Raw genomic sequence first — 19938 nt, forward strand, 5'->3', positions numbered from 1 at the left:
CATATTCCATCAGTACTCCATGTGATGAAGTGTTATAAATACTATGCATGTGTTCTCAGCCACTTAAGTTGTGTCTGACTTTTTGCAACCCTTTGGACTATAGCCCGACAGGCTTCTCTGTCCATGGGACTCTCCAAGCAAGAATACTGGAGTGGGTTGCCATGTCCTCCTCCAGGGGATCTTCCCAACCCAGGGATGGATCACCCCCCAACCCCCCGCCCTGTCTCTTTTCTCTCCTGCATTGGCAGGTGGGTTCTTTATTACTAGTGCCACCTGGGAAGCATACCAAATACCACAATCTCAGTTCTCTGAAGACCTGTGTGGTTAAATATACACATACAGTTAGGAAAACTAATCCTTTCAATTTCCTAAAAATTTTTAATTTTCTAGGATTATATTGATAGATATATTTTTAAAAAATTTAAAAGTTGAGGGTGATAATTATTAATAAAATATGAGATTATTATTATGAATTCTTTGGTACTAATTTTGGTAATATATTAACTACTTATTTGTCCAAAGAACATTATATCTGAGCCAAATTATTCTTTTGCAGTAGAATCAGATTACCATTTATTCATCCAAAGAGATCATTACTTATCCACTTATCAAAAAGGACTGCATAATTAAAAGAGAAGTTTAGGGAAAGAGACCATGTAATGGTGCAGTTTAAAAACAATTGAGTTTTTTCACTTCTTTGGCGCTATGATAAGAGCTGTTAGACTACTAAGAGTATTCAACTATTTGAAGGCAACTCATTGACCTTAACTTTAATTGTGAATGAAACTTTTCTCAAAATTAGTAGTAGTTCAGTAGACACTTCCTAATTTTAGGTGTGTGGTAGATGGAATGCTCAAAAACAATATTCTAGGTCAGTAAAGGTGATTTAGTACAAGTGTAGTTAATGCCTATGTTAGTTGGGGGAAATTTGTAGGATGGTAAATATGTAGATTTCTTATTTTAATACTGCATTCTTTTTTAAAAATTTAAATAAATTTATTAATTACTGAATTTTCCACATCCTATCTCAAACTTACTTGCCCTGATTGCCCTAAGACTACTCTCCACCAATACTGCATTAATTCTAAAGTTCAGAGTATTAAATCTTAACAGAGATATCTTTCACACCTTCATTGTCTCTCAATTTTACGGTATAAAGTTCAACTTTTACTTTTATGCTAGATTTTATCGTTCTTTTAGGAAAAATATTATTTCTTAAAAATAATGTATTAAATCAGTTTTAGAGGAAAATTGAAATAAAGAAAACTCTGTTGTAATCAGAGTTTGAGATATATAATGAAAGGTACTATATACTCTGTTTAGTTTTCCCAAGCATTTTAAGATTTTAGAAATAAATCATGTATGTTATTATTGCTATAACAAAAAGAACTTAGTGAGGTGGTATTAATAGAATGGCTTCTGTCATTCAGTTTCTCTTCAAGCATCGAAAATCCAATGATTTAATAAAATGAATGGCTAAAATTAGGTTCAGAAATATTGTATATATTATTTTTACAAAATATGCAACTTAGGCTTTAAAACTACTTTATCATTTTTATTTTTATGGAATGTGAAAAACTGCCTATAAAACAACTAGGATGAAATGTGGAGATCGAATTCCATGTGTATATGATTTCTTAATTTTCTTAATTTCTTAATTTTACACTAAAAAGTGTAAAAATCAAAAACTTGAAGAATTTCATCTCTTTAAATTTTTTCATTGAAAATCACTTTTCCCCTTGCTCCTCTTGCAAAGAATCCCTAAATTTCAGATATAATAATAAAAAATGTAAAGTTTTAAATATATTGCATTTTGTAACATGCCTATTACAAAAATTTTTAGCTAATGTAAACAACACATAGAGAAGGTTGTTAATTTTGACTTTGCTGTATTGATTCCACTATGATGCCTGTTACATGAAGTGGGTATGATCAGAGATTAGAGAGCCAGCAACTCTGGGGCAACAAAGAAGAATTCGAGGAATCAAAGTTGGATGTGTCTATCTTGCCAACTGTGTTTTCTTTCAGTTAAAAAATGTCATCTAGTGATTACATACATGGGGTTGAACACATATTGAGTGATACTTGGTTTGTTAGCTGCTTACTTCACCTCCTTAGGTTCTGATCATTTCACCATGTTGGATGGTATTCTTTGAGTCCTTATCAATCTTAGAGGCGCAAGCTGGAGACCCTTCTAGTAACTAGATAATGTAAAGAAGGTGTATTAGTTTGCATGGACTACTGTAACAAATCACACACTGGGTGGCTTAAACAACAGGTATTTATTGTCTCACACTTCTGGAATCTGGAAGTCCAAAATCAAGGTGTGCACTCTGGTTGGGTACTTCTGAGGACTGGGAGAGAAAGATCTGTTCCAGGCCTCTCTCTTCAGCTTGTAGGTGGCTGTTTTCTCCCTCTGTCTCTTCACAACATCTTCCTTCTGTGAGTCTCTGTGTACAGATTGGATTAGAACCCATTCTAATGGCTTCACAACTCAGCCCCAGGCAGTATGCAAGCCATAATGAGGGCTTTTAATTAAACGAAACCATATTTATTGGTGTCAATAGAGATGTGTGAAAAACTCTACACATCATTTCTTTTGCATAATTCAGATAAACCCCCAGTTTGCTAGAGATCAGTATCTCAACTTTTACATCTTTAATGATTTTTATGACTTAAGCCCTTCCTTGGGAATCAATAATAAATAGGAAGCCTGAGATGGAAATTGTCCTTATTAGTTGCTTGCGTTTTTTTTTTTTTTTCTTCTCTTCCATCATTCAAGTTACTCATGCATCCTAAAGTATATCTAAAAATTCTTCTTAAAAATCCTAGCTTTGGAATGTAATCAGTGCAGATCCTGGCCGTATGATAATTTTCAGTATTTGGCCACCCTGGACAATTTGAGCAGTTAAATATATATAGAAACAAATTATAATCATTGAATAAAACAGAAAGCCATGAATACATGCCAATATAAATAAACAGATGGATAAAATAATGCAGAATAGGATAGGTACTCTTATGGTACAATGAAGTGAATCAGCTATATGTCTACATATACCTCTTCCCTCCTGAGTCTCCCTCCCCTAAGCCCCGTCCCGCCCCTGGGTCATCACGGAGCCCCGAGCCGAGCTCCCTGCACCGCACAGCAGGCTCCCACTCACTGTCTGTTGTGAGTGGTCCAGGCCATGTTCGCAGGAGGGGACCCGAGATGCAGACGCAGAGAAGGGGAGTGTGAGGCAGGGGGTGTGAGACTAACTGAGAGTTAGGAGGCACACGTGTACACTACCACGTGTTAAGCCTTCACATTCCATCAGAAGTGGGTTCACTGTAATGATATATGTTGTGTGTTGGGGCACGGAGTCGGAGCCTCAACCAGCGCCCAAAACTCCCCGCGCAAGTCTTCTTCAGAATAAATGTTTCCATGTACAGAAAGTGAGCTGATTTAATGAATATGATAGGACAGAGTACATACATATGTGTAGTTTCCTACTGCTTCTGTAAAAAATTATCGCAGACTTCATGACTGGAGGGCTTCCTTTGTGGCTCAGTTGGTAAAGAATCCTCCCACAGTGCGGGAGACCTGGGTTCAATCCCTGGGTTGGGAAGATCCCCTGGAGAAGGGAAAGGCTACCCACCCCAGGATTCTGGCCTGGAGAATTCCATGGACTGTATAGTCCATGGGGTCACAAAGACTGAGCGACTTTCACTTTAATAACTGGCAGAAAAAAAAAAAAAAAAAAAAAAACCCTTGCAGTTTTGAAGTTTAGAAATCCAAAACAGGGCTTGGGGCCGAAGAGATGGACATAGGTGGAGGCTCTGGAGAAAAGCAGCCTGCGGGCCTCTCCCCGGGGCGGGGCCCCGCCTCCCCGGCCGCATCCCCTCCCCCGGCGCTCTGACCGCTCCCTCTGGCCTCACGTCTCCTTTTCTGACTTCGACCCTCCTGTCTGGCTCTCTTGTCTTTTTTAAGGACCTTTGTGATTACACTGGTTCTACCTGGAAATTCTAGGATCATGTTCCAATCTCAAGATCCTTAATTTAATCACATCTGAAAAGTTCCTTTTGCCATATAACATACCATATTCACAAGTTCCTGGGATTAACAAGTAGACAACTTTGTAGGGAGAAGCATTGTTGAGTCTATCACAGCGTATCGAGAAACGTACAAAGTGCTGTCAGGGTGATGCATGACTGACATCTAAGAAATCTTGTTTCAGTTATTTATTGTTTACTTATTGTTGCAGTTGCTTAGTTGCTAAGCCGTGTCCGACTCTTTTTTGAACCCATGGACTGTAGTCCGCCAGGCTCCTCTGTCCGTGGGGTTTTCTAGGCAAGAATATTGGAGTGGGCATGAATATGAGCCAGACATGACTGGGACCCTCTCTTACACTCAGAAATAAAGATAATAAACGGGGAGAAAGAATAGAAGGATACTGGAGTGAGTGGGTTGCCAGCTCCTTCACCAGGGGATCGAACCCATGTCTCCTGCGTTGGCGGGCGGATTCTTTACCACTGAACCACCTGCGGAGCCCCAGTTATCAATTACTGTAAAGCAAATGACGCCAAAACTTAGTAGCTAAAATAGCACACACGTGTTGTTATGTCACAGTTTCTAAGGGTCAGGAAAGGGTAGCAGCGTAGCTGGGCTGTCTTGAGGCTGCCGTCAAGGTGTCTGCTGCCCGAAGCATCTCAAGGTTCACCTGGGCCGACCTGCTCCCGAGTTCGCCCAGGGCCACGGCTAAGGTTCTGTTCCCTGCGGTTGAACTGGGGTCTTAGGTCCTCATTAGCTGCTGGCTGGGGACCTTCTTTGCCGCACGGGCCCCCCTGTGGGGGAGCAGATGGCTCCGTCTCCATTGAAGTGACTGGGAGAGCGAGATCGTGAGCAGGCGGAAGTGACACCCTGCTCTCTGAAGCTGCTCTCTGAAGCATCAGCTGGCTTTTGCCCGTTCTCTCCGTTAGGAGGGAGTGAACAAGCCCAGCCTAGCCAAGCAGAAGGCCATTATGCAAGAGTGTCAATCCAGCTGCAGGCGCCCTGGGGTCATCTCAGAACCTGCCTCCACACTCATCACAGGCCTGTTTTTTGCTTCCAAACATGCAGTGCCCCTGTTAGCAGAGAAGGGTCTTCTCCACAGACTTCCTTTCCTCCCGAATCTGGGAGCACCCCTCCCCCCATTTCAAGTGTTCCCACTGTGAAAACCGGCCTTCTTGATTTCCCTTGGGTCTCACCAGCTCTTTCCCCACGCACCCTTCTCTGTTGTCAACTGTCCTCTCTGCGTTCCCACTAGATGCCTCCATTATTATTTCTTTAATTTATGTAAATTAAAATTTTAATTTGAGAATAATCTAACTTTTAAAAAATGTATATGTATAATTAGTTTTTTTAAATTTATGCATTATTAGACATTGTTTAAGAAGCTTCACGACGAAAAAGACAGACAGAAAAATATAAATCTCCTTGCTTAATTAAATTAAACCCAAATCTGAGCTCTGGCTCTTTGGGAAATTCAACCCAGAAATTTTTAGGGTGTGAATAGAGCTTCTCGACTACCAGTGACTGAATCAGATTTTTAACTTTCTACATCTTTCTCCCTTTTTCTCTCCTTCAACTTCCCTGACCAACCCCACAAAAAAAAAAAAAAAAATTATTTTTGGCTGTGCTGGGACTTTGCTGCTTCTCAGGCTTTTCTCTAGCTGCAGCGAGTGCAGGCTGCTCCCCAGAGGCGCGCAGGCCTCTCGTGCGGAGGTTTCCCTCTCGCGGAGCTCAGCTCTAGGACGCCTGGGTTTCAGGGGTTCCGGCTCCGGCTCCGGCTCCAGAGCGCAGGCTCAGTAGCTGTGGTGCACAGGCTTAGCTGCTCTGTGGTTTGTGGAATCTTCCCTGACTAGGGATCGAACTCGTGTCTCCTGCATTGAGGGGTGGCTTCTTAAAACTGAGCCATCAGGGAAGCCTCCCAAAGCTCTTTCTCATAACTTTTTGGGTTTCATGTTGATAATCAGGGTTTTTTGTTTTGTTTTGTTTTGTTTTTAATGCATGTTTTACACCTGGCTAATTTATAGTCTGATTTGTGTGGAGTCTAAAATAGTGAGAGGAGCCTGGCTCTTTCATGAAACCAGACGATGGAAAGGATTGGGGGATGTCCCGTAGCAAGTGCGAGGGTCAGTTCATTTCTCTCTCCGCGTGTTATGATGCACCGGAGATAACCCTGATGGATTTAATCTGGTGACCTTTAGCAGCTGTCAGGCCTCAATAATTTTTACCTGTTTTGATAGTCCCCAAAATTGCTGAGGACATTACAACATAAAAAGAGCTGGTGAATATGCATAAATCTGTGGGAACTTGAGCAGTCGTTTACGTGGGTGGAGGGGGTGCAGAGGGCAGGTCTCATCCTATGCCCCTGGAGGGACTGCATTCTGGAGAGATCAAGTAGACTTTGAAAATAAACAGGGCTTTTCTCCTCTCCGCTTTCATTCATATTTAATAATAGCTAATTATCCTAAGAATTCAAAAAACTGTAAAAGAAGAGCATATGATGTGTTCTGTTTATCAAAGGGGAGCACGGGTTTAAAAAATAATTGGGCCTCTCTGTTCTTGCTAGTGGTCTCTGAAGCCAACACTAGGCATCCACTTGGCTACTTTTAATTTTTAAAATATTTTACTTTTTTAATTTTGGCTGTGTCAGGTCTCAGTTTGCTGCTTGAGCTTAGTTGCCCTGAGGCATGGGGAATCTTAGTTCCCCAACCAGGGATCAAACCCAAGTCCCCTGTGTTGGGAGGCAGATTCTTAACATCTGGACCACCAAGGAAGCCTGTTTGGTTCCCTCGAGAGTCCCTTGGACTGCAAGCAGATCAATGCAGTCAATCCTAAAGGAAATCAATCCTGAATATTCATTGGAAGGACTGATGCTGAAGCTGAAACTCCAATACCTTGGCCACCTGATGGGAAGAACTGACTCACTGGAAAACACCCTGATGCTGGGAAAGATTGAGGGCAGGAGGAGAAGGGGACAACAGAGGATGAGATGGTTGGATGGCATCACCGACCCGATGGACATGAGCTTGAGCAAACTCTGGGAGACAGTGAAGGACAGAGGAGCCTAACCTGCTGCAGCCCATGGGATCATAAAGATGGACATGACTGAGAGACTAAACAGCAACTACAACAAATTTCCAGGGGCAGCAGCCAAAATGGAAGACCATCCTATAACTGTCTTCAAGCTTTACTATCCACTCCCTACCCCTTGTGAAGGAGTTCATGTTTCAAACTATTGAATACTCCTTGATATAAAAACAGATGTAGCAATTAGTATGAGGAAGCAATAAGAACACTGCATTTTATTGCACTCTAAATATTTTATAATTTTTTAATAATCCTGTAGAAAGGCTCCATAGATCATTTTCTAAAAATGACTTTCCTGGCAAATATCAAATCAAGATGGGAGAGTGTCTTATTTTTAAAGCGATCATTTGTATCTAGACCTCTGTACTGTGTTAAACAGCCCTAGTAAAAAATGATATTCCTGTTTTATACTAATAAATGCTGTTTTTACCTGAGTAAGAAAAAAAGAAAGAAAGCTGAAAAGAGCCTGCCCTGGAGTGGGAATATCATTTACTTGAAATAGTGGCTTCTTGTTTTTATGCTTAACAGATTCTATATTACTCCCAGATTAGTGGCCACGTTACCTCTGATTACATCATCTTGAATTTCCTCCACATTCAGGCCAGAAGACAAAACAAAGCAACAACAACAACAACAACAAAAAACTCTAAATGTGAATTATGTTAGAAAATAGAAGTCAAGACCTGGTGCCTTAAGGGAAGCCTTGCTCCATGTGGAAATTGAGATTTCAGTTCTCCAACATTCAAGCTGTCTTGGAGGAATTTGGCACGTGTGAATGACCCTCTTTGGAGATGGCCTGCAGCAGTCCTGGGGTAGATGGCATTCCAAGTTCTAAGGACAAATGACTATGTCCGTCCATTAAGGGGCACCTGCTAAAGCCAATGGAAGAGGACATGGAGACAGATATCTTCTACCTTGCTTGCCCTCTCTTGACTTTAGTTTTTATTTTGTCTTGTTATCTTATTTCATTCTATTTTTTTTTCTTCCCTATATCTTTTTTTACCTATAGCCTTGGGTAACACATCACAAGGTTTGCAAACAATTCTCTGTGATGACCATTCTGATGGCCTTTGGAATTGCACCAATGACGCCCGTAATAATGCCCGTCCATCATGGAGGCAGAGAAACAGGCCCTACCCCCGCCTCCAGGTTCCCGGTCAGGATGCCAACTACTGCCTCCTGTGCAAGCCTCAGGGGTGTGCACCCATCTTCCCTACCCTGTGAAACCCTGATCCTGCTTTAATGGAGAGTCACCCAGTCTTCAGTTGCTCCATGAGGTCCAGAAGCTGAATAGAGAATTTAACCTGAATTTAGGTCCCTTAATTCAGTTTTTTATACCAATTATTTCTCCTTTTTATTCAATGATCTTAGTTGTAGATCCATAGTCTATTATCCTTTAATTTCTGCCTGAGTTTAGAAGTAAATATGGCTACAAAATAATAATGACATCTTTCTCAACTACAATTTAGTTCAATCTATTGGTTTTCTTACTCATTTAAAAATTAATTTATCAATGTCACACTTCATTCTTAATGTTGACATTTCATTTTCAACATAGGCTGAGATGCATCTTCCTGAGTTATCTATTGTTTCTGCATCCAAGTCTTCTCTAAAATGTTTGCTATCATTCTTATTTGATTATTTTGTTTTAAAATAAATTTGTTACTTACGTAAAAAAATAAAATGGAGTCGCTATGAATGAGTCTACTGTGAGCAAGCTAAATCGTGTTTTAAAATTAATTTAAAGGACTTCCTGGGTGGTACAGTGGATAAGAATCCACCCGCCAATGCAGGGCACGTGGGTTCCATCCTTGGTCCGGGAAGGTCGCGCATGCCATGGAGCAGCTACGCCGTGTGCCATAGTCACGGAAGCCCGACTCTCTAGGGCGGCGCACTGCCCCGCGGAGCCCGGCGCTGTAGCTACTGAGGCCCACACGCCCAGAGCCCGCGCTCTGCAACAGAGGAGCCGCCGCGACGAGAAGCCTGCACGGCGCAGCTGGAGCGCGCCCCCTGCCCTCAGCCGCTGGAGAAACGCCCGCACGCAGCAGCGAAGGCAGAGCACGGTCAAAAAAGCAACAACCCCAACTAAAATAAATAAATTTAATAAAAAAAAAAAAAAAGCAACAACCCAGTTGGACTTCAAATGTTGCAGTAATTTTTCCAGTTATATTTAAAATGATTTGTATATTACACTCCTCTCTTCCTAAGGAAAGAAATGATAGTATTTATCTTCACATCTTCAGTATTTAGCATTCATTTAATAAAATGTCTATTTTAAATAAAGACATTTCATATGAATAAAAGACATTTTATTAAATGAATAGCTAAAAGTAATATCTAAAATGACTATGAGAACTAGTTTACGCAGGAATCATTGTTAACAGCACTGAGTCTAAAAGGATGTTTATTCTGTGCTTCCTGTATATCAGATACAGTTTTCAAGTACTTTGCATGAATTAATTCATATATCCACCAACAAATTCATGAAGTAGAGTGGCAATTACCCTGATGTACTGCAGGAGGCCCAGGAGACCCAGGTTCGATCCCTGGGTCAGAAAGATCCCTTGGAGAAGGAAATGGCACCCCACTCCAGTATTCTTACCTTGAAAATCCCATGGACAGAGGAGCCTGGGGGGCTACGGTCCATGGGGTCACAAAGAGTCAGAAACGACTGAGCGACTGAGCAGGCACGCTCATGCATGCACGCACACCTTGGACACACCGTCCATCATCACAAGGTTCCCATTAATTACATGGTTTTGAGCAGAGTGGTGGCTTCAGTGGATTTGTATTTTAAAAGGATCCCTCTGTTTCCCTTTGTGTGTGGAAGGCAGTTTGCACGGGATGAATAAAGATTCATTTGACTTTTTGGTTTAAAACATACAGGTAGATAGTGTTCAGTGGAGGGAGGGATACTAGATAAGTATGTGCTGAATTTCATTGCCTGAAAAACATAAAAGAAAAGTCAAGGATGGCACCAGCCACATAAACAAGCTAGTTCGTCTTCTGTCGCTCGATGTGGAAAGCAAACAGAAACTAATAAGGACTCTTAATCAAGACCTCGCTCATCATTTGTGGTGCTTTCAAGATGTGTCAAAATGTTTTCCTCATCAATTATTTTTCTGAAGTGAAGAATGCATTTTCTCCTTATAAAAAAAAATCTCGTTAAAAAACTACTGAAGGCTTTAAACAACAGTGTGCAATAGAAAAAACAGCCTAGGTCCTTAGGCACAAACGATTTTCAATTCTATTCAGAGAAGTCTTTTCGCATCCTGACACTCAGAAAATGAACGATTCCAAAGAGCACACAGAACTGCGCCGTAGGGCTGCTTGGAGCTCTTTGGAATTGGAACTTGTAACCAACCCAAACATTTTTATCAGCTCCATAACAATACCCAAGTCAATAATAAAGGGGGGGATTCAGTTGCCAATCCAGATCCAAAAGACAGTGGCCTTAAAAATAAACAGCCCAATCAAAGTGACATTGATGCTGCCTTGAAACAATGAATATTAGCTCTGTCACGGCTTAACTGCATCGAAGTGCCATATTCTCTCTGGCTCTCACCTTAGAAAATCTCCCAAGGAAAGAGAGAAAACCACCTCAACAGATTCATTTTAGCTGCAGCCATAACTTAAGTTGCCTTCGACTTCAGGTTGGTGTCTGCCTGCAATTTTGCAGATGCTCATCATGGGTAGAATCCTGGTTATTCCACATGGAAAGGGGTTTTTTATTTCTCCATTATATCACTCTGATTCTCTGCCCCTATACATTTAAAGGGTGAGGTAGATTCTGTGAAACAAGAGGAATTCCTTGGTTTTTTTTTTTTTCCCCTGGGGCAATTATGTTCTTCTCTAATCTTGACCTCCAACTTTGAGGAGAAAACTTTTGAGTTCCTCCCAGCCCTTCAATAAAGATACATTGCAGGGACTTCCCTGGTGGTTCAGTGGTGAGGAATCCACCTGCCAACGCAAGAGACACGGGTTCGATCCCTGATCCGGGAGGATCCCACAGGTCGCAGAGCAACTAAGCCCTGTGCCGCAACTATTGAACCTGGGAACTAAAGCCTGCAAGCGGAAACCACTGAGGCCCACACGCCTAGAGCCGGTGCTCCGCAAGAAGAGAAGCCACCGCGATGGGAAGCCCGGACACGGTAGCCCTGGAGGGCAGCCCTGCTCGAGATCCAGCACAGCCAAAAACATCAATAAAATTATATATCTGTATATAAAATTGTATAAAGATCCATTGCAAATGCATGTGTACTATTAAGCCTTAGAGTCACTGACGTGATTAAACTGGTTTACTAATAAAATTATATAAAAATAAACATGCAATGAGAAATATACTGCTATATATATATATATGAAAGACCTGATAACCTAAGTACAGACTTGATGGGGACTTCCCTGGTGGTCCAGTGGCTAAGACTCTGCTCCCAATGCAGGGGCTCGGGTTTGATCCCTGGTCAGGGAACTAGAGCCCAGAGAACTCAACTAAGGATTCGTATGACTCAACGTAGACCTGGCCCAACCAAGTCAACAGATTTAAAAATAAATATGAAAAGACTGTATGGTCTAAGACTGCAGCTCTTTTAGTTTCTCCTAAGTTTATTTTTAACATAATTTGGAAAGGAAGCCATTAATTCATATATTCTCCATTCCAAAAGCATAGCATCACCTGCTATAATTAAGGAATGCCAATTTCAGTCTCACAGATTATATTCCTTCCTCTCTGTGACCCCGAGGTTCTTTCATTTGCTATCCAGGCATTCATTTTGTTTTCCTCATCACCTATTTCAGGCAGTGTTTTAACTACTAGAGAGAGGAAATGTCTAAATTATGTTCTCTGCTTAGGGGCAGGCAGACATATGAATAACTGGCTATAGAACCCGGAAAAATAAAATAAATTCTTAAAAGAATACCAGCAGCAAGACTCATTGTCGAAGAAAAAGAAACTAATTATGATCACCTTTCTTGTATTGGAGAACTTTAACAACAATCAAGACAATTTTACGTGATTTTCTCTGCCAGTGTAGAAACAGCCCTCCTTGCCCTGGCAACTGCCTCCGTTAGTAATAGATACCGACAGGAAGGATATTCAATTCCCCGACCTTGGATTCTGTGTTTAAAAAAATAAAAATCAGCCTAACTTCAGCCAAGAAACTGCTTGACTTTTGAAGCTTGAGTATTCTGCTGCTGCTAGGTCGCTTCAGTCGTGTCCGACTCTGTGCAACCCTATAGACGGCAGCCCACCAGACTCCGCCGTCCCTCGGATTCTCCAGGCAAGCACACTGGAGTGGGTTGCCATTTCCTTCTCCAGTGCATGAAAGGGAAAAGTGAACGTGAAGTCGCTCAGTCGTGTCCGATTCTTAGCGACCCCATGGACTGTAGCCTACCAGGCTCCTCCATCCATGGGATTTTCCAGGCAAGAGTACTGGCGTGGGGTGCCATTGCCTTCTCCGTTGAGTATTCTAAATCCTTTTAAACCCACAGTCACGAGGGAAGCACACAGCAACGAGCATTTAACGACCAGAGCATGGCTGTGGAGGGCCTAGCGTGGTGAAACGTCACACAAGGAGACGCGTGAGCCCCACGCTGCACGCGGGGGCCCCTGACCCCCAGACTCGGCCTGCACTGCCGTCTCCAGTGACGGCTACTCAATGCGTTTGTTATGCGATGGATTTTGTTGTCTTTTCTGTGAACTTATTTATTTCAGACCCCGATACTGGGAAAGATTAAGGGCAAGATTTTTGGAGAAGGAGGTGACAGAGAATGAGATGGTTGGATGGCATCATTGACTCAATGCATATGAGTTTGGGCAAACTCTGGGAGACAGTGAAGGACGGGGAAGCCTGGCGTGCTGCTTGTCCACGGGGTCACAAAGAGTTGGACATGACTGAGTGACTGAACAACAACAATTTTTCATAGAGGAAGAAGCAATGCTAAACCTTGACTTAAGATTCAATTCTTACACATTTTAAGACTGAAAACTACACACCTATAATCATTACAGGCCTTGACATCTGCCTCTTCCTTAAATTTTCATTGTTCCTTGCTGTCTTCTGTCTCTCTGCTTTTACCAAACAACACAGCCAGCCCTTAATTTAAGCAACGGCTTAAGCAACATTTGACTTTAAATTGTTCTTTAAAAAAAAAAGTCCTCACTGGGCTTCCCTGGTGGCTCTGTGGTATAGAATCCACCTGCCAGTGCAGGAGACTTGGGTTTGATCCCTGGTTCTGGAAGATTCCACGTGCTGCAGAGCAACGAAGTGCACGCACCACAGCTCTTGAGCCTGTGCTCTCGAGACCGGGAACCACCTTGCTGAGCCCACGTGTGGAAGCCGTGGAAGCCTGAGTGCCCGAGATCTAGCTCCTGCTCTGCAACAAGATGAGCCACCGCATGAGAAGCCCCCTCGGCAACAAAGACCCAGCACAGCCGAAAATAAATAAAATCATTTTTAAAAAGCCTCACCATGTCTAGAATCAAACCTGCATCATAATGATCCTATATGCGAGACAGAATAAGAGACACAGATGCATAGAACAATTTTATGGTCTCTGAGGGAGAAGGTGAGGGTGGGACGTTCTGGGAGAATAGCATTGAAACATGTACATTATCATATGTGAAACAGAACACCATACCTTGTTCGATGCATGAGACAAGGGCTCAGGGCCGGGGCAATGGGATGACCCAGAGGGATGGGATGGGGAGGGAGGTGGGTGGGGGGTCCAGGAAGGGGAACACATGTAAACCCATGGCTGATTCATGTCAATGTATGGCAAAAACTATTACAATATTGTAAAGTAATTAGCCCCCAACTAAAATAAATAAATTTATATATAAAAAAAAAATAATGCAGATTTCTACTCCCTAGTGGTAGTGAGGTAAAGAGCCTCAGGGTGTGTGGAACATTCGATCTACCTTTAATATTAATGTAAATCACAGAGGCGAAGCTGATGGGTGGGGTAAATCCTCTGACTTCAGTTCCTATCTGATTATATTACCCTGGACTCCAAGCCGTCCTTTATGTTGCACTCCACTGAAATAAGGAGAGGTACTCAAGTTTCCACCCAACAATATAATTGCATCAAAAGCTTGTCCAATGATAAGACTTCCTGCCAAACCTAAAGAGCTTTATAACTTTGAAACAATATGTTTGCTTTGGAAAATAAACTACAAGGAGGCTTTTGGAACAGAGGAATGTGTTAAGGTAAAGATGGATGGAATGCAAAATGGAAAGTGTTGAGGAGGTCTAAATTCCTCTATCAAACAGACCAGTGCTATTCAGAGACTGTAGATGTTATATACGATTATTGGCTGTATCAGGGTTGCTTGGGATGGTTGTAAATCCAGTTTAATCTGCTTGAGCCATCTAATATAAAACTAAAATGTAAGCATAACAAAATTTGTAAAATGCAGTCTCATAACAATACAAGCAAATATAAGCTTATAGAAAGGAAAAAGATAACTTTAAGGTAAGGAAGGAACTCAATGAATAGGGTCAGAGTTTAGAGGATCTCCATGGTTTTAAACCCCACTCTGATCAATTTTCTTTGGTACAAATGCTAAGTTGGTGGCACGAGTTGGCTTTAGAACACTGGTGTTAGTGATTAGCGCTAGGGGATGTGCATTTAATTAAGTACTTCCTTCTTGCAGACCTTACATTGTTTGCTCTCATGAAAACCCATGTTGTCGTATTATTTTCCTGCTTAAAAGATGAAGAAAGAGGCTTTAGTGGCATTAATAAGTATCCCAAACCATATTACTAGTGATGAATTAAGACAAAACCCAGACCCAGTCTTTTCCTTCCAACTCCATAGTCTGTCTCAGGACTAAGATCACTAAGCGTCTGCTATGCCACGGGAAGGGCTTCAGACTGTTTTGCAAATAAACCTCCTTGGGGTGGATCAAGATGTCTACCTCGTTTTTAACTATTTTTAATTCAACTTGCCAACCTTCTTAAACAAGATTTGGGGAAGGGCAGGAAATAATTTGATATTAGTCCATTCTAGGGAAGAACCTTCTTGAGCCAATCACTACACAAAACGACAGATTTCCTCCTCAAGATGGAATGTGCTAAGTGAAGCTGTAGTGGGAGCCTCGCTGTAGATGCTGAGAAGATGGTGAAAATCTGCAGTGATGTCCATCGTGCACTCACCCATTTTTGGTGGCATAACGTGCAGGGCAACTTCTTTTTGGAGAATTACTGGTGAAATTAGAAATAAAGATATCTTGATCTTCCCTAAGCAGTGGGGAGCACGTGACCCAGCCTGAACTCTTAGACTTTATCTATGGAGGTTGAGTCCTGAAAGGAATGGACCCTAACAGGGTAGAGGAGACAAATAATGGGATTAATGCCTCCCAGGAGCCCACGTCCAGGTGTGCTGCCTGATGAACTTCTGCTTCTGGACACCAGCTGGACCATTTTGTACCCTTTTCATGCCAGGTCTTTGAGATTTTCAATGAATCTGATCATGTCCTACCTTAAATTTACAGTCTTATCGTGGAGACAGCGATGTGCACGTCAACTCAAATAGCACCACTTCCAAGAAGCCATCCTTGACTGCCCCTCTGACATAGGTGCCCCACCCCAGGAACTTCCTATTCTAATATCCAGTTTTAATGTCCTTGCCAACAGTGATTACTATCTGATTTAATCTTGCTTATTGTGTATCTTCATATGTTTGAGCAGGTGAGCCTCATGGAGTTTCTGCTAGTTACAACAGACAGGACATGGGGAGTGCTTCCTGCGCGCCTATGCTATGCTATGCTATGCTAAGTCGCTTCAGTCGTGTCTGACTCTGTGCGACCCCATAGACGGCAGCTCACCAGGCTCCGCCGTCCCTAGGATTCTCCAGGCAAGAATACTGGAGTGGGTTGCCATTTCTTTCTCCAGTGCATGAAAGGGAAAGGTGAAAGTGAAGTCGCTCAGTCGTGTCCGACTCTTAGCGACCCCATGGACTGTAGCCTACCAGGCTCCTCCGTCCATGGGATTTTCCAGGCAAGAGTACTGGAGTGGGGTGCCATTGCCTTCTCCGCCTAGGAGCAGGAAAAAACTTGGTCTAAGGACATCCAGAGGGTGTGAAGAGGCCTCACAGTCAGAAGAGGAGGATACAGCTGATTCCATGGACCAGCAGATAAAAACCAGATTGGAACAAGGGTGTCTGTAGGCTCCAAGGTAACAGAAAGAAAATGTGAAAATCTAGATTGTTGCGCTTCCAGCTGCTGATTTAACACTAGCTGTGTTGGTGTGGCCTCTTGCATTACACGGTGCTATATTTAAAATGGGCAGTCAACAAGGACTTACTGCACAGCACACGGGACTCTGCTCAGTGTTATGTGATATCCTCGATGGGAGGGGAGTTAGGGGAGAGTCGATGCATGTATATGGGGCTTCCCAAGTCTCAGTGGTAAAGAATCCACCTGCAATGTGGGGGACTCAGAGATACAGATTCGATTCCTGGGTTTGGAAGATCCCCTGGAGGAGGAAATCACCACCTACTCCAGTATTCTTGCCGGGAAAAATCCCACGGACAGAGGAATTTGGCAGGGTAATAGTCCATGGGTTCGCAAAGAATCGGACATGACCTAACGACTGAGCACACATGGATACGGGCATATGTGCGGCCGAGCGCTTAGTGGGGAACTATCACACCCGGAACTGTCACAACATTGCTAACTATCTATGCCCCAACACAAAACACAAAGACATGGATACGGGCACATGTGCGGCAAAGCCCTTAGTGGTCCATCCGAAACTATCACAACATCGCTAACTGTCTACGCCCCAACACAAAACACAAAGACATGGATACAGGCATACGTGCGGCCGAGTCCTTAGTGGTCCACCTGAAACTATCACAACATTGTTAACTGTCTACGCCCCAACACAAAATACAAAGTGAAAAAAAATAAAAATGGGAAAAATCACACTGAGAAAAGATGTTTTTTGTACACTTCAGTTTACAGCCTGAGACTTATACCTAATAAACTTGATTGTGAGTTCGTCAGACAATATGGAGATATAAAATGTAACAATGAGTCTCTTCTAATCCTATCCCCAGAGAGAATGGCTCACAGCTCTTCCTGTAGTTACGTCAACAGAGAGAAGTACAGATGCAAGTATGTACTTGTACATGGACAGAATCACATCTCTGGACACAGTGTAGTCATTGTTTGAATGAATAAGTAGGCTAATAGCATATGCACTCTTCAGAATCAATTTTCAGACATTACAGAACAGCTTTTTTGAATTTGAGCAAGTGAAATATGTCAGTCATTGATAGGTTGACAGCTGACAATGTCATTTAGGGTTAACGGGTGTATTTTCTTTTTCCATGTAAAAAATAACTTTGAAACACTGGATTCACATGGCTTGCTGTAATCAAGAGGCCACCAGGGTAAGACGAATTGCTGCTATGAGAGTGGGTTCCTTGACAAGAAGAGTGAATGTTCACTGGCAAACCCATGAAAAATCAAAGATATTTGGTATATGACTTTGGAAGTGAAAATTGTATACAAGATGTTTATTCTCTGATTAATTATAATTAGAGAGCTCTAAAGCCAAAGTGAAATCATTAAAACTCCCCAATTAATTTTTCTCTAAGACCTCTGAATGAAAAGGCAGGAAAAATGCTTTATTATTATTATTGTTATTATTATTGCTCTCAGAAACTATCAGCTGAAATAATCTACACTTCAGGGGTACCTTGTAAATACACACGATGCATTTCTTTCAGCGGTAAGGTAACAGATATTTAAAAGTTGACTTAATCCTTTCAGAGACATTGTGACTGCCAAATAAATTTCTGAGGGTATCAAAGTTAGTAATGCAATGATCCCAGGAACTACCCCTGCAGTCCAGTGGTTACGATTTTGCTTTTCAATGCAGGGCGCACAAGCTCAATCCCTGATCTGGGAATTAAGATCCCACATGCTCCGAGGTGTGGCCAATAGTAATGATCTAATGATCCCAGTATTTCTTTGGCTGAAATTTTCAGGTTATCCTTCATGCCATTATCATTTTTTTCGTGACCAAATGTAACTGACTGAAACTTTCCAGGGTTGAGAGAAAAAAAGTCAGTGAGTGTCTTTTCTTGAAGAAAGATTGTGTTTTAAGGCCACTGACTCTACCCTAAGTGTGATTAACTGGTCTGAGAGCTTCCATGAAACCAACAGGTAACAAGTAGGTGTATTGCTCCGCTCTGGCCGCCATGACGAACTGCCGCCGGCTCTTGCTGTTCAGTTTCTCAGCTGCGTCTGACTCTCTGACCCATGGACTGCAGCACACCAGGCTTCCCTGACCTTCACTGTCTCCTGGAATTTGATCAGACTCATGTCCATTGAGTCGATGATACCATCCAGCCATCTCATCCTCTGTCGTCCCCTTCTCCTCCTGCCCTCGATCTTTCCCAGCATCAGCCCTGTATAACTCGGTGAAACTGTGAGCCATGCCGTGCAACCTCCACGGGAGAAGGGAACGGCAAACGGCTTTAGCATCCATGCCTTGAGAACCCCATGAACAGTGTGAAAAGACAAAAAGATATGACACCACGGATTGGATAAACTATGTTTCTTGGTGGCTGGGAAGCCTAAGATTAAGGAGCTGGCAGATTGAATGGATGGTGAGAGCCCACTTCCCAGATGACCATTTCTTTGCTGAAAACTCACATGGTGGAAAAGGCAAGGGAAATGTGTTGGACTGCTTTTATAAAGGCACCAATCCATTCATGAGGGCTCTGCCTCTTGACTGACTCACTTCCCAGGCCCCACCTTGGGGGTTAGGTTTAAATATATGAATTTTGGAGGGACATATATATTCAGATCTTGACAATGTGTGTGCGTGTGTGTGCACGTGCATGCGTGTGCACTAAGTTGCTTCAGCCATGTCTGTCTGACTCTGTGTGACCCTATGGACTATAGCCTGCCAGGCTCCTCTGTCCATGGGATTCTCCAGGCAAGAATACTGGAGTGGGTTGCCAGGGGATCTTCCCGACCCAGGGATTGAACCCGGGTTTCCTGCACCTCCTACATTAGCAGGTGGGTTCTTTACCACCGCACCACCTGGGAAGCCCTCTTTACATTACCCTTTTGGTGTGTGGGGGGGACATCAGCCTTGACATGTGACTCAAACATTGGACGGTTCCATCTTGATTTTGGAAGTTGACCATGATACGAACATTATCCTTCTGGGACTTATAATGAACTGGGAGACATGCCACCTGCACGGTCAGTCTTAGGTAAAGCAACTTCCCTGAAGAGTAGAATTTCCTTCCCTGGAAAAAGAGGGTATTACTGGTTTCTAAAATTAACTTGAAGTTGAAACACAGGCAAATTAAAGTATGGGGTAAAAACTCAGGACGGGGCCGCCCCTGGTGGTCCAGGGGTTAAGACTCCACATTCCTGATGCAGGGGGACAATCTGATCCCTGGTCAGGGACTAGATCCCACATGCAGCAACTAAGGGTTCTGCATGCCACAATGGAAATCCCACATGCCAGAAAAAAGGTCAAGATAAAGATTATCTTCGAAGTGGGAAGAGAAGGCAGTGACTTAGAGACACTCAGCGGGGGCTCCTGAGATGCTAGGGAGCTTCTGTTTCTTGATATGGGTGCTGGTTATCTAAGATTTTATTTTTATTATTACTATTATTATTTTTAAAAATCCATTGAACTACATCATTATGGCTTGCACTGTTTCTTTATGTTTGCACGCACTGATAGTTCATTTTTAAAAAGGTATTTCAGTTATATTTGAATTAAGAAAGCGAGCCTCTCCAAAATTTATTCGGAGAGAGTTGTTAAAGAATATACTTTGTGGGGAGAATA

At 42.5% G+C, this 19938-nt stretch overlaps 1 protein-coding gene across 1 annotated transcript in view; it reads left to right on the forward strand.

Moving 5' to 3' along the window:
- The window catches only part of LOC145504875 (neurotrypsin-like), a 51792-nt gene extending 42994 nt beyond the window's left edge, over positions 1 to 8798 (forward strand). The window contains 1 exon segment of the mRNA XM_081486189.1: positions 7715 to 8798. Within this exon segment, the coding sequence (XP_081342315.1) occupies positions 7715 to 7764 (50 nt within the window). The 3' untranslated portion in view covers positions 7765 to 8798.
- The last annotated feature ends 11140 nt before the right edge of the window (positions 8799 to 19938 follow it).

This window comes from Giraffa tippelskirchi, chromosome 1 (assembly GCF_054371585.1).
Source record: "Giraffa tippelskirchi isolate mGirTip1 chromosome 1, T2T-mGirTip1v1.2.pri, whole genome shotgun sequence".
Lineage (NCBI taxonomy): Eukaryota > Metazoa > Chordata > Mammalia > Artiodactyla > Giraffidae > Giraffa > Giraffa tippelskirchi.